The 13,651-nt window shown below is 62.0% G+C and overlaps 1 protein-coding gene across 2 annotated transcripts in view; it reads left to right on the forward strand.

Moving 5' to 3' along the window:
• The first annotated feature begins 114 nt into the window (after positions 1 to 114).
• The window catches only part of LOC111155973 (unkempt family like zinc finger), a 35,040-nt gene continuing 21,503 nt past the window's right edge, over positions 115 to 13,651 (forward strand). For both annotated transcript variants that reach the window (XM_022516468.1, XM_022516469.1), the window contains exons 1-5: positions 115 to 191; positions 1,165 to 1,374; positions 10,476 to 10,652; positions 10,944 to 11,077; positions 13,037 to 13,172. In XM_022516468.1, coding sequence (XP_022372176.1) covers positions 115 to 191; positions 1,165 to 1,374; positions 10,476 to 10,652; positions 10,944 to 11,077; positions 13,037 to 13,172 — 734 coding nt within the window. The remainder of the gene's footprint in view (positions 192 to 1,164; positions 1,375 to 10,475; positions 10,653 to 10,943; positions 11,078 to 13,036; positions 13,173 to 13,651) is intronic.

Genomic DNA, 13,651 nt, shown 5'->3' on the forward strand with positions numbered 1-13,651 from the left:
GGGGCAGGGGCGGGGCAGGCGGGCGGGGTCGCGGGGGGCTCGGTGCAGGGGGAGATCCGGGGGGGCGGGGGCGGGCCCGCCTGGCGCATGCGCGCTGCATTGTTTTGACTGAAAATGCCGTCGGTTTCGAAAGCGGTGGCGGCGTCGCTGAGCGGGTCCCCCCCGCAGACAGAGAAGCCGACCCACTACAGGTCAGTGGCCGGGCCGGCCGCGGCGGGGACGGGGGCGGGCCGGGGGGCGGCCCCGTGCGCCCCCCCGGCCGGCGCACCTGGGCCTGGGTGCCGCCGCCGGTGCGGCCTGGGGCCCCGCGCCGCCCCCCGGCCCCCGCCCCGGCCTCGGCGTCGCGCCTGGGCTCGGGGCGGGTGGACCGCCGTCCGACGCGAGCTGCCGCCGCCTGAGGTCGAACGGCGGCGCCCAGGTCTGGGGCGGCACCTGGGGGCGGGGACTGGGGAGCGCGGCAGGAGTCGGGGGTCCACGGGCCTTCGGGGGGTTGCGGAGAATGAGCCTGAGGTCGGGGGGGAGAGCGGCCATCTGCACCCGGGCTGCCTCCGCCTGGGATCAGGAATGGCACCAGAGCTTGGGGCTCGGGGCGTGCCTGGGGTCGCCGTGTCGCCCCTGAAGTTGGGGGTCGCGTCGGGGGCCGGGATGGGGGATGCTGCGGACGGCGTCCGGGGAATCGCATCCGTTCCGGGGGTAGGGCGGCGGTCTGCGCTGGGAGTGGGGGGTCGCGCCTGGGCTCGGAGGGAGGGCGGCCGTCTGGACTCGGGCTGCCTCTGTCCCCAGTCGGGGCGCTCCCGGGGTCGCTGTGTCGCGCCTGAACTGGGGGGTCGCGCCCGGGGCCGGGGGGGGGGGTGCTGCGGACGGGGTCTGGGGACTCGCACCCGGGCTGGGGGTAGGGTAGGGCGGCCGACCGGACATAGAGTGGAGGGTCACACCTCGGGGCGGAGATGGTTGCCTGCGCTTGGGGTCGGGGACTGTGCCTGGGATTCGAGGGACGCTCTGGGGTTGGGGGCGGCCGTTGGGGTCATCTGCCTTCACAGTGGGGGCTGCTCCTGAGGTTGGGGCGCCCTGGCTTGCGGGGTCCGGTCCGCCCATGAGTCCCCGAGGCCGCCCGCCGGCGGCGGTGGCGGCGGAAGCGACCCGCAACGCTGTTTGTCTTTTTAGGTATCTAAAGGAGTTTAGGACAGAGCAGTGCGCCCTGTTTGTGCAGCACAAGTGCGCCCAGCACAGGCCATTTACCTGTTTCCATTGGCATTTCCTAAATCAGCGTCGGCGTAGACCGCTCCGCAGGCGGGACGGCACCTTCAACTACAGCCCGGACGTGTACTGCTCCAAGTACGACGAGGCCAGCGGCGTGTGCCCCGACGGCGACGAGTGAGTGTGCGCCACGGCCGCGCGGCCATCTGCGGAGCGGGTCCTGCCTTCCCTCGGAAGCCTTCCCGCGGCTGCCGGTGGCTTTCCTCTGCCGGCGGGGCTGTGTGTCTCAGGGACACCCCGTGCTCAGGACCCCCTGCCCCGCCCACGTGGGAACCGGGTCCGCACTCCCTGCGTTAGAACCAGCCCTTAGGATGTGCGCCTGTTCGAGGCTGTCTGTGGCTGTCGGCCGGAGGGCTGCTGGAACGCTCGCAAGTCGTATCTGGAGCGGTTCCTTTCTTGTGGCTCAGTCGTCTACCTTCTCTGTAACAGACTGGTAGGGACGTTATCGTATCTGTAGGCTGCCATTTCTGTAGCACTCTTAAAATTTAAGGAAAAGGTTTTGTTTTGGTTGGCTTTTTTCTTACAAGTTTCTTCATGGTGTTATGAACAGATGTATTTATTCAGCAATATGTAGACTGGGAAACAGGCGAGCGCAAGTCAGAGTGTGTGCGTTCGCGGAGTGGGCAGAAATCCATAGCCAGAGGCTTTCCACTTTTCTCCTGGACCGTTGGGGCAGGAGGTCGGCTGGTCCATCTCTGCCTGGATTGGGGCAGTCTCCCTGGGCCCCAGGGCCTCTGGTAACCACTGCTTGCCACCCTTCTGTTCAGACCCAGCGCTGATTTGGGGGCGGTCCTGCAGGCTCGGTCGCCTGACCCTTTGACAGGAGCTGGGTCTCCAGGAATGCTCCCTTTCCAAGACTGTGTTCGCTCTGCTGCAGGGAGAGCAGAGGGATGTCTGTTGTCCTTCATTTTCCAAAGATGCTCAGGTCAGGGAGGAAACTTTTCATCCGTGTGTTATCATAAACTTTATACTCTTACACTTACTGCAAGTGTAGTTGAGCTCAAGATGAGTAAGGTTGCCGTCGAGGCGGCTGGAATCCTGCTGAAGAGATGTGCCCCGCCCCTCCCCTGCTAAGATGGTGATGCTTCTGTGGAGTTGTTTTTGTTTTTGTTTTAGAAGATTTTATTTATTTGACTGAGAGGCAGAATGAGAGAGAGAGAGCACACGAGCTGGTTGGAAAGGGCAGCAGCAGAGGGAGAAGCAGTCTCCCCACTGAGCAGGGAGCCCGATGGGGGGGGTTTGATCCTAGAACCCTGGTAACATGACCCAAGCCGAAGGCAGACGCTTTACTGACTGAGCTCCCGAGGCACCCCTGCTTCTGTGAAGTGTTACAAGGGTGTTACTTAATTGTTTCTTGAGCTGATGTTTTCTGCAAACGGGTCTTCAGAAGGGATGTGTTTGTCTAGCTGCGGCCTGACATCACGTCCCATATTTCCTTTGGCCATGTCAGTCACCCCCCCCGGGCCTTGGGTCCTGAATTACCCCGGGGGGCTGGGGTACAGATGCTTGTCCCTGGTGTTAGGGATCCAGTCACCCAGCATGTTTGACCCTGTCCTAGAGAACCAAGTGGCAGTATTCACTAATGCTCTTAATGCATGTGGCCAAAGCCTATTGGAACAGCTGTTTGGGGTTCTGGAGTCTGTGTGTCCTGGTACTGACCCGGCCCCTTTGCTGAGCCTTAGGATGGCACCCCGGCCTCGCAGGATGAAGAGTTGGCAGTGGACACTTACCTGCACGTGGTCATTTCAGCGGGGCTCAGGAATAGTTAAGTAGCACACAGTTATTGATTACAGAAATAGTGACATGCGATCTCAGGGACACGGAGGTCATCACTGAGAATCAGGATGAGTGGGAGTGAGCTGCCTGTTGGCCCTTTTCTGTTGCAGGTGCATCCTGTGACTGTCCATACAGTGAGAAGGTCACACATCTAAGTAAACAGTTTGTCCCTTGTCTTGAGCATCAACCCTTTAGGAAGTGTTTGGTGGCACGCATGTCCCCTGGAGATCTCTCCTTAGTAATTGGTGCTCCACTGCATGGGAGAGGGGCTTTCTCATCCCCCACAAGTGGAGTGACCCAGAGTTTGTCCTGTTTGACTGGCTCGTGTAGCATCCTCATGGAATTTGTAAGTAGGTTGTGCCTTTCAGAGCAAGGACAGAACCTTCTTTTCATTTCGGTTCATGGGTTCTTGAAAGTTCTGGTTGGGGCATATGTACTACCAACCTGTTATTTTAAAGCATGAACACCCTGAGAGAGCCGAACCCCTTCAGTCCTCGTCAGGTGACACAAGCATCCAGTGTTGGTCTTAGCGCTGGCTGGGGCCACCTTTCAGCTGAGCTGTGGGGCAGGACAAGACTGCGATGGAGGGATGGCACCCCTGCTGTCACGGCGTTTCCTAGGCTGACGGTCCTCTTCCTGTGGCCCCTCCCCCACCGACACCCCTTTTCCGTGGCGGGTGGTCACGCTTTCCCTCTCGCTATCACCCATTCCTCCAGGGCCCCCTTCTCCCCCCCGTGGTGTCGCCAGTGCCCCCTCTGGGTAGACATCCCGCAGTCATCTCCCCCTCCCCAGAGACACCCCGCCACGATCCTCTTCTGTGGGCGGGCGGGCTCCCCCTTGGCTCGGGGAAATCTATCTTGCGCTCCAGGCCCGCGGTCCTCGCTCTCTGGGGGCGGCCCCCTCTGCCGGACACGCCCCTTCCCCCGGGGCCGGCCACGATTGGCCGTGCGGGTCACGTGCCCCCGCCCCGCCCCGCGGCCGGAGCGCGGGGTTCCGCTGCGCGCGGTGCGCCTTTAGGAGTCGACGGGGAGGGTGGGCGGTGCGGGAGGCTGCTTCGGAGCAGCCGCTGCACCGCGCCGGTGTTCCCTCTTGGAGGATCCGTCCCAGGTATTTCTTAGGCCGGGCTTCGAGGAAGGCCACGCCTGTGCCGAGGGTTTTCAGGTCGGCCCCGTCCCGAAAGCGGATCCGTGTGGACAGCTCCAGGACCCCGCCGGCCCTGCTCCGCTCGCCAGGCCCGAGGGGCTGGTGTGAGTGCTCGCACTTGCGAGCCGCCCGTGGTCGGCCCCTCCCCCTGCCCGAGAGCACGTGCGTGCGCAGGTGTCTTCCCTGAGGTTGGCTTTGGCAAAGGAGAGGAAAGGGCTTCCCTTCGCCCGGGTCCTCGGGGCCTCTCCTGGGGAACCTTTTCATTGGGGAAACAAGCAGCCCCCAGCTACCCCGAGTACGGAGTAACCAGTCTCCTCTGCTGACCCTGCTCCTGCCCTGGCGAGTGGCCCTCCCGATCCTTTGATAAGAGACGGCCGACCCGTTCCTCCAGGGTTCCCCTGGCAGGCCTGGCTCTTGTCCCCACAGCCCCCTCTTCACTGCGCTTGGGGTCTCCGAGGACGCAGGCCCTGGACCAGGTGGGCTGTTGGTGTGTGATTCCGTGGGCTTGCCCCTGGACGCCCAGGTGTGGCTCAGAGCCGCAGTCCTCAGCGTCTGCTGCACCACACCTGCCTCTGTCTGCTCTGCTCAGAGACCCGAGTGTCTGCGGTCCCCAGTTTTGGGTGAATTTCCCTGCGGGGTAGCTGTACGCTTGCCCCACACTGGTCTTACCAGTGAACTCTACTTGGGCGTTTGGGGTGAGGTGAGAGCCAAGGGCAGGTCCTGAAGGTTAGAGCCGTGTAGCCCATGGTCAGGGTGCTATGGTCTGGAAGACACAGGCTTTTAGGTGACACATTAGCCAGCTTGAGGGAATTAGGTGACCAGGTTAGCCTGGGGGAACCCCATAGAGCGAAGGGGCAGGGGTGGAGGAGGCGACCAGGAGGCGGCCCCGGGCACAGGGAGGCCCCTTGCAGGCCACTGGAACCTTCTGTCTTCCGGATGGGGTGTCAGCTTGGCAGGGACACGGGGAGGAGTGACACCTGTTGGTGGTGCTGCTGGTCCCTGTGAGGGCCTAGCCACGGGTCACTGGCCTGGCTCCGAGGTCCAGAGACTGGGGGCGCAGGGCGGAGGGGTTGGGCATGGTCAACATGGGGTTAGTGGGCAGCCCCCCTCCCCTAGCATCGGAGAGGAGGGGTGGGTGTGCCATGACACTCGAGCTTCTCCCAGAAGCCCCCATCTACCCACCCCCACCTCCCTGCCCCCAGTTGTCTGCGGCCCATGGGTCCTCCCTTTGTTCATGTTGTCTCCTGTGTTCCGTGGCTGCCCTTGGTGGCTTGGCCCGTTCCATTCCACACCTCAGTTACTTATTTGTGTGCTGTGTTCGGGTCCCCCCCACTCTGAGCCCCTTGGGGGCTGGCAGGGAGTTGGGTTAAAGGGAGTCCCCCTTAAAGCCCAGTAGCATTGACGTCACCTGGGGCTCTCCTGCAGGTGGGATCTGAGGCTCCCACCTGGACTGGCAGCATCAGACCTTCTGGGATTGGCCAGCCCTTCCGGGGCTTGTGACGCACGCCCCAGTGTGCTCCTGGCCGGTGCTGATGCGCAGTGGGTCCGAGCTTGGTGGGCCATCTCTGTGTCCCTTCGCAGACCCATCTTGGTGAGGGCTGCCAGAGGGAGGGGGACAGCTTCAGACTGTCCTGGAGAGGTGGGGCAGTCTTGAGCCCCCGGTCTGTTCCTCCCTGCTCCCTGCTTCCTGGCCCACGGGTTCAAGCATGTTGGGGTTGTGCTGGTCTCCTGCACGTGCCGGATGCCCTTGACGGCATGCTGGTTGAATTCCACTGTTTGGGTCACTGATTGTGGCAGATGGCTTGAGTACTGAGGGCATCACCTGTATTGGGTGCTCAGCAGAACTGAGTCACACCTAGGTACATCGTGGGGGCGGTGGGATCGGCCGTGGCCCAGGGACTGATGGGCTCCTGCGAGGAAGAATGCTCGTGCCGTGTTGGGCTGAGCCCCAGCTCTTCCCCGCCCCAGAGAGGGTCTGGCTTTGCCGCTGTGTTCTGAGGCCTCTCCTCACTTCTCAGACCTTCCCAAGGTGGAACCATTTTCTTTCATTAAGTAAGAGCCCTTCAGTGTCTTGAGGTCATGCCTGTGTGAAATAATAATGCCTGCTCTGTGCTTGGTGCTCTGTGCTCGGTGCTCAATGCTCTGTGCTCGGTGGTCATGCTTGGTGCTCTGTGCTCCGTGCTTGGTGGTCATGCTCGGTGCTCTGTGCTGGTGCTTGGTGCTCCATGCCTACTGTTCTGTGCTTTATGCTGGTACTCCGTGCACCATGCTTGATGCTCTGTGCTTGGAGTTCGTGCTTCGTGCTCCATGCTTGGTGCTCTCTGCTTAGTCATGCTTGGTGCTTGTGCTGGTGCTTGGTGCTCCATGCTTGGTGCTCCATGCTTGGTGCTTGTGCTCTGTGCTTGGTGGTGGTGCTTTGTGTTCCATGCTCGGTGCTCTCTGCTTGGTAGTTGCCGCTTCCAGTCGGCGACGGGAGAAGAATTAGGCACAAACAAGTCAGCTGCGAGAGATTGGGAGCAGGGGACAACAGTCGAAGAGGACGGCTGTCCCGAGCAACTCCACCGTCTCACTTTTATTGGATAGAAACAATAGCCAACAGAAGGACCGATGAAGGTCAAACGTCAGTCACGTCTTACAGACAAGCGAGGAGGAGGGTAAAGTTTATAGTTAACCAAGCATATTCAAAGGACACACCTAACTAACAACGGGCGCTTCTGGGATGAGAAAGGAGCTATAACGGAAAAGGGAAGCAGGCGGTTTTCGTTCTACCCTGAGCTGACCGGGCATTCCCGGGTGTTCGGCTTCCCTGAAGTAGGCGGCGTTCCGCCCTGAGCGGGCCGGGCGTTCCCGGCTGCCCGGCTTCTGTGAAGGGGCGGCGTTCCACCCTGAGCGAGCCGGGCATCCCCAGCTGCCCAGCTTCACGGTCGTATATCGTCCTTCTCCCCAAAGACCTGTTGCCAGTATATGTATTTCTTAAGGTCATATCTAAATGTGCTTGGCAACTAGTAAAATCCTCCAGGGGTTACAGTTTAAGTAACAAATTGTTCCGAGGGGCAGCGCAGGTAGTCATGCTTAGTACTTTGTGCTTGGTACTTGTGCTGGTGTTCCATGCTTGGTGCTTGTGCTGGTGCTCGGTGCTCCATGCTTGCTGCTCTGTGCTTGGTGCTTGTGCTGGTGCTCTATGTACTGTGCTTGCTGCTCTGTGTTTGGTGGTCATGCTTCGTGCTCAGTGCTCAGTGCTCTCTCCTTGGTGGTTGTGCTCGGTGCGCCATGCTTGGTGCTTGTGCTGGTGCTCTGTGCTTGGTGCTGATGCTGGTGCTCCATGCTCTGTGCTTGCTGCTCCATGTTTGGCGCTGGTGCTCTGTGCTCAGTGCTCTCTGCTTGGTGCTCTGTATTGGTGCTTGGTGCTCCATGCTTGGTGCTCTGTGCTTGTTGCTTGTGTTGGTGCTCCACGCACTGTGCTTGGCGCTCTGTGTTTGGTGGTCGTGCTTCGTTTTCTGTGCTCAGTGCTCTCTCCTTGGTAGTCATACTCAGTGCTATGTACTTGGTGCTTGTGCTGGTCCTGGTGCTCCATGTTTGGTGCTGGTGTTCTGTACTCCGTGTCTGGTGGTTGTGCTCTGTGCTCCCTGCTGGGGTGGTCATGCTTGGTACTCTGTGCTGGTGCTCGGTGCTCTATGCTTGGTGCTTCATGCACTGTGCTTGGTGTTCTGTACTTGGTGGTCGTGCTCCATGCTCTGTGCTTTCTGCTTGATGATCATGCTGAGTGCTCCATGCTTGGTGCTTGTGCTGGTACTCTGTGCTCCATGCTTGCTGCTCCATGCTTAGTGCTTGTGCTGGTGCTTGGTGCTCCATGCTTGCTGCTCTGTGCTTGTTTTGGTGCTCAGTGCTCTCTGCTTGGTGGTTGTGCTTGGTGCTCCATGCTTGGTGCTCTGTGCTTGGTGCTTGTGCTGGTGCTTAGTGCTCCATGCTTGGTGGTTGTGCACTGTGCTCAGTTCTCTCTGCTTGGTGGTTGTGCTTGGTGCTTGGTGCTCCATGCTTGGTGCTCTGTGCTTGTGCTGGTGCTCAGTGCTCCATGCTTGGTGCATGTGCTGGTGCTCCATGCACCGTGCTTGGCGCTTTCTGTTTTGTGGTCATGCTTTGTGCTCCATGCTCAGTGCTCTCTCCTTGTTGGTCATGCTCAATGCTCTGTGGTTGGTGCTTGTGCTTGGTGCTCTGTGTTTGGTGCTTGTGCTGGTGCTCTGTGCTCCATGCTTGGTGCTCCATGCTTAGTACTTGTGCTGGTTGCTCTGTGCTCGGTTGTTGTGCTCATGCTCGGTGCTCCATGCTCAGTGCTGAGGCCCGGGCAGGGGGACTAGGCAGGCTCTGGTTGCGTTGGCAACAGCACCAGCAAGGAAAGCAGAGGGTGTTTAGTGCTTTGCCGAGGGGCTGCTAGGAAGGGAGTGAGGGCCAAGCCGTGACATTGTGACATTGGGATGGGAGGTCGGGGCAGGGGGCACCTGCAGGGAGCGCGGTCAGTGCTCTTTGCGAGTGATGCTGGTCTCTGTGGCTGCCCCGGATTGAGTCACAAACCAGTGTGTTGTGCACACGCAGGGTCGAGCCTGGGGGGACGGCAGACGTGTGACACACAGCTGGTGCAGCGGGGCCTGGGGTGAGGCGGCGCTCGCACTCATGCCTGCACCGGCCCTTCACGGGGGAGGGCTCTCTGGTCTCAGATGCACAGTAGCAGCGTGGTCCTCGTTCTCTGTTTTCACAAAGTGAGACCGAGGCGTCTTGGGACGTCTCTCTGTGCCTCACATGTCTTTGGGCATCGGTAGCGGCTGCCACTGTCCCCAAGGCGAGTTTGCAGGACGCTGACTGGAGGGGTTCCCTGTGGTGTGCAGTCGCCTCCCTTCCCGTTCCAGTGCGCTGTGAGCACACCTTTCTGTAGGAATAGGTTAGGTCTCTCTCTTCCTCTCTCCTCTGGCCCCGGGGGTTTTGTTGATGATTTCGGTTACACGCGTGTGCTGTGAAACGTGTGAATTTAACCCTGTTTCCGTGCGCGGTGCAGCGGCCGTCAGCACTCTCACCGGGTTGTGCACCCGTCCCCCGTCTCTGCTTCCAGATTCCTTCCAGCTTCGCACGCAGGTGTTACCATTCTGTACTAGGTCCCGCTGGTTCCCGAGCCGCTCGCGCCCACGCTCCCCCCTCAGCCCGTTGGTCTGACTTTGACTTCCTAGGGCCACCTGGAGCGGCATCGTAAGGCCGCGTCCCTTCGTGTCTGCTTTCTCTCGCTGAGCAGAACGTCCTCTAGGTGTCCAGTGCGTTTCTGGCCACATCCCGGGAGCACACCTGCCTGGCCCGCCCGCTGGCTTCCCCTTTGGTGGCTGCTTGGTTGGTTCCAAGGGACTGTCTGCCTGGGCATGGAGTCCTGTCTCCTCGTGCTGTGTGCGGCATGGGTGCCCCGGAGGTCTGGGTGCCCCGGTGCAAGGGCCGAGCCTGCGTTTCCTTACTGCAGGGAGAGGGGTTGAAAGTGAGGCAGCCCCTGAGCCATTCTCTCCAGGTCTGGTCCGTGCTCCTTGTGGGGAAACGCGCGGCACAGCGAGGTGGGGCTTGGCCTTGCCCAAGCCTCCCGTGCTGCTCCCCAGCCGTCGCTGAAGGGGACGGGCAGTGACAGGCTCCCACATCACTCCGCGGGTGGCTCTGGGGCATGGCTGGCTCAGGCTCCTTTCGTTGCTCCTGTGTGTCTGTGGCTCTTGTCTAGAGGGACTGACCACGAGGGGGCTCGGGGCCCGGCTCCACGTGTGCTGGTCTCCCCCGTGCGACTCGAGCCCTTCACTGCCTGGGGAGCTGCATGGACTGCCCCTGGGCTTGAGTGGCTGGTGTCCGCATGTGACCCTGCCTCTCCCCCTGCTTCTCTCTTGTGCAACCAGTGTCCCCCTCCGGCCATGTCCAGGCCCCTCCTTCCCTCGAGGGGTCCCCAAAAGCCCCTGGGTGGGATGGGAGTGACTGCCAAATCCTCGTCTGATGGTGCTTGTCAGGGACAGGGCGTGCCCAGCTGCGGGAGGGGAGCCCCGTTTGTCCGTGGTCACAGCATGACACAGGATGATTTTCAGGGAGACCCGATAGTGTTTTCTACCACACACAGTGGAGGAATTCGTGGGGGGGGGTCTCAGTGCCTGGGGACGGATGCTGTGCCCGGGGTGGTCCTGCGGTGAGACAGGGTGGCTGGCTCCTGAGGCGGGGTGGGGCAGGTCCGTGCCGAGTGTGTCCCCACAGCCCCGAGGCCTCAGATGGCCTGTGCCGGCCCCTCTGCTCTCCAGGTGCCCGTATCTGCACCGGACAACTGGGGACACGGAGCGCAAGTACCACCTGCGCTACTACAAGACGGGCACGTGCATCCACGAGACGGACGCCCGGGGCCACTGCGCGAAGAACGGGCCGCACTGCGCCTTCGCACACGGCCCGCTGGACCTGCGGCCACCTGTGTGCGACATCAGGTGTGTGGGGCGACTGCGATCCCCGCCCGGCCTTGCCCTTGCCCCGGCGACATGGTTTCCTTCCTTCCGACGCCAGTGGGAGCTCGCGGGGCCGAGCCCGAGGGAGGCAGCCAGGGCCTCGCCAACCACCGTGCAGTGCTGGCGGGGCTGGATCTCGGGTTGTACCCGAGGGACGCCCGTCGGGAGCCTTCCAGGCAGCCGCACAGGGTGACAGAGGCGAACCGTCTCGCTGGCGCGGAGGGCTGAGGCAGCCGGCGGCGGAGCTGTGACTGCCGTGTGGTTTGGTTGTAGGGAGCTGCAGGCCCAGCAAGCCTTGCAGGACGGCCAGCTGTGCAGCACGGATGGTGTCCCCGACCTGCAGCCCGGGGTCTTGGCCAGCCAGGCCATGATCGAGAAGATCCTGGGTGAGGACCCCCGGTGGCAAGGTAACCCGAGGCCGCCAGGGGGGGGGGGGGGGGGGTGACACTCGTCTCTGTCTGCAAAGTGACCGCACAGCTGACCCACTCTTTGTTTGGAGACCGGGTGGGGAAACGGAGTCTCCTGCCGCGCACATTACCCCGAGTCCCTCGAGTGGGATCTGAGCCCAGGCCGCTCTGGTCCCCAGGCTGCTCGGACCTGTACGCCTGGGTGTCCGTGGTGAGGTCAGCCGCCGGCAGCCCCCAGGGAGCGGATTGCTGTGGGCCCTGCTGCTTTGGGCTTCCTGTCCCAGAGCGGCCTTGAGGTGGGGGTGGGCTCTTTAATTAGCAGATTTTACTGTGGGTAAATCTCTTTAGATTTCCGGACAAGTCGCGGGTAGTGCGAGCCCCCACGCCTCCCCGTCCTGCACCCCCATCCTGGTTTCAGGGTCATAGACACCTGTACCAGCCCGATACGTTTGTAACAATCAGGGAACCAAGGTTGACGCTTTGTCACTAAGCAGCGAGCGTGGTTTCTCTCAGGGCTCTGCAGGCCGGGAGGGGGTTGGACAAGTGTGTCCTGTGTCTGCCCTGCAGCGGCCTTGAAGCTGTTGCCACTGCCTCAGCCCCTGGAGACCCCTGGTCCTTTATGCCATCGTTCTGTTCCCACGGCTTTGCCTTTTCCAGAATGTCCCATAGCTGGAATTGTCCAGGGTGTAGCTTCTTGGGCTCCCTTCCTCCAGGGCTCGCTGGCTCGTGTCTTCTCCCCGCTAAGAGCCCACTGTCGGGACGGGCCACCCTGCCTGTGTCCATCACCTCCCGAAGGACTTTGGGGTCATAGGCTGTGTCTTGGGCGTCTTCTGCCCTGAGGGTGGGATGTGTGTGCCGCCCCTGGGGCGCGTTTGCACGCCTGGGAGTGTGCAGACCGCGTCCTTGCCTCCCCGGGAGCTGGGCACCCATGCTCGGGGCCGACTTTCCGGACGTGTGGCCTTCACGTTCGCTGCAGCGTCGGAGGCTTTAAGGAGCGGTTGTGTCGCCCGCTCGCCGCAGGTGGCTCGTTTCTGCCGGTGTGTGGCACTCGGCAGGACCTGGTTGTGCGGCAGGCACGCGGCCAGCGTTTGGGAATCCGTGTTCTGTCATTTTTATTTTCTCAAAGTCGGCCTTTTTGTTCCTCAAGCCCCTTCTGCTCTCTCCACTCCTCCTGTGTGGGCCACCACTCTTGTCTTTGATGATGTGCTTGAGACGGACTCCGGCACGGCCGGACCAGGAGATGCTTCCTGAGGGCTGGGCTGTCCCTCCCGCGGCTGCCTGCTGCCCTCAGCACGGAGCTCAGCGCTCGTCCGTTAGCAGCCGGCCCGAGAGCAGGACGGTTTCTAGAATGTCTTCTCAGCACTGCTTTTAAATGACCCCAGTGGCACTTTGCAGGTTTTTGCTTTGAGATGCCCTTTAAAGAGCACGAAATTAACCGTTTAAGACATAGACCTGTTCGGGGGGCAGTGATCGGTTCCACGGATGGGAAGGTGCAGGGGGTTCCTGCACATCCTGTGACTCCCTGTGCTCCGTGTTCCCGTCCCTGCTGCTGCAGGACACGTGTCCCTGCCCCGGCAAGCAGAGAGGACGAGCTCTTCCCTCCCAGAGTACTTCGTTTATGTCAGAGCTCAGGTGTCCGTTGCAGGGTTTCCAGAATGTTCGGGGTCAAGCAGCCCCGTCGGGAGCTAGCGTGAGACTCTGTCCCAGCCGCTGGGCCAGCCCCGTCCCTGCCACCCCCACCGCGCCCTTTCAGTGAGCAGATCCGTGGCGGGACCCCGCGGTCGCTGGTCCCCTGAGTCTGGCCACGCCCCGAGCAGCAGGTTCTCAGTTCACCAGCCTGTGGCGGGTGTCGGCGCCCCGCTCCCGTGCGCGGCCGTGGGCGGACACCTCGTGTTGGGCCGTCGACCAGACTGGGGCTGCTCCTCCTTACACGTTCCCATGCCGACCCCTGTTTTTCAGACGCCAACTTCGTGCTGGGCAGCTACAAGACGGAGCAGTGCCCGAAGCCGCCACGCCTGTGCCGCCAGGGCTACGCGTGCCCGCATTACCACAACAGCCGGGACCGTCGCCGGGACCCCAGGAGGTTCCAGTACCGGTGAGCCCTGGGGCGCGGGGGCCCGGCCCGGCCTGAGCTCCGCCAGGTCCGTGCAGGGACTCGCCGCCGCTGAGTGTGCCCGGGCCGGCCGGGGCTCTCCCTCCCCTTCGTTTCGGGGCTGCGGGGCCTAGAGGCGCTGATTCGCAGCCGCGGGCGCTCCTCAGCGGAGGCGGAGTCACTCCTGTGACCCCAGAGACGCACCGGAGAAGAGGAGGGGAATTTCCCGTGTGTCTAGGCCACACGTGTGACAGAGAATAACAATAATACGACCCGTTTCCTTCTGCGGGTGATTCTTCCTGTAAATCCAAGGACAGGGCAGTCCCGCTGCCCGCGAGTGCAGGGAGAGCGAGGCCCGGGGGCGGGTTCTCAATGCGCGCGGCCCGGCCCGCCGGCTCCCGGGCTGCAGGGGTCCAGCCGCTGCTCCCATGGGCTCCACTCGTGACCGTGGGGGGCGTGGACTCAGCCTCACTTTGCCTTTT

This window comes from Enhydra lutris, unplaced genomic scaffold (genome assembly GCF_002288905.1).
Source record: "Enhydra lutris kenyoni isolate GAN:26980312 unplaced genomic scaffold, ASM228890v2 scaffoldscaffold45, whole genome shotgun sequence".
NCBI classification, from domain to species: Eukaryota; Metazoa; Chordata; class Mammalia; order Carnivora; family Mustelidae; genus Enhydra; species Enhydra lutris.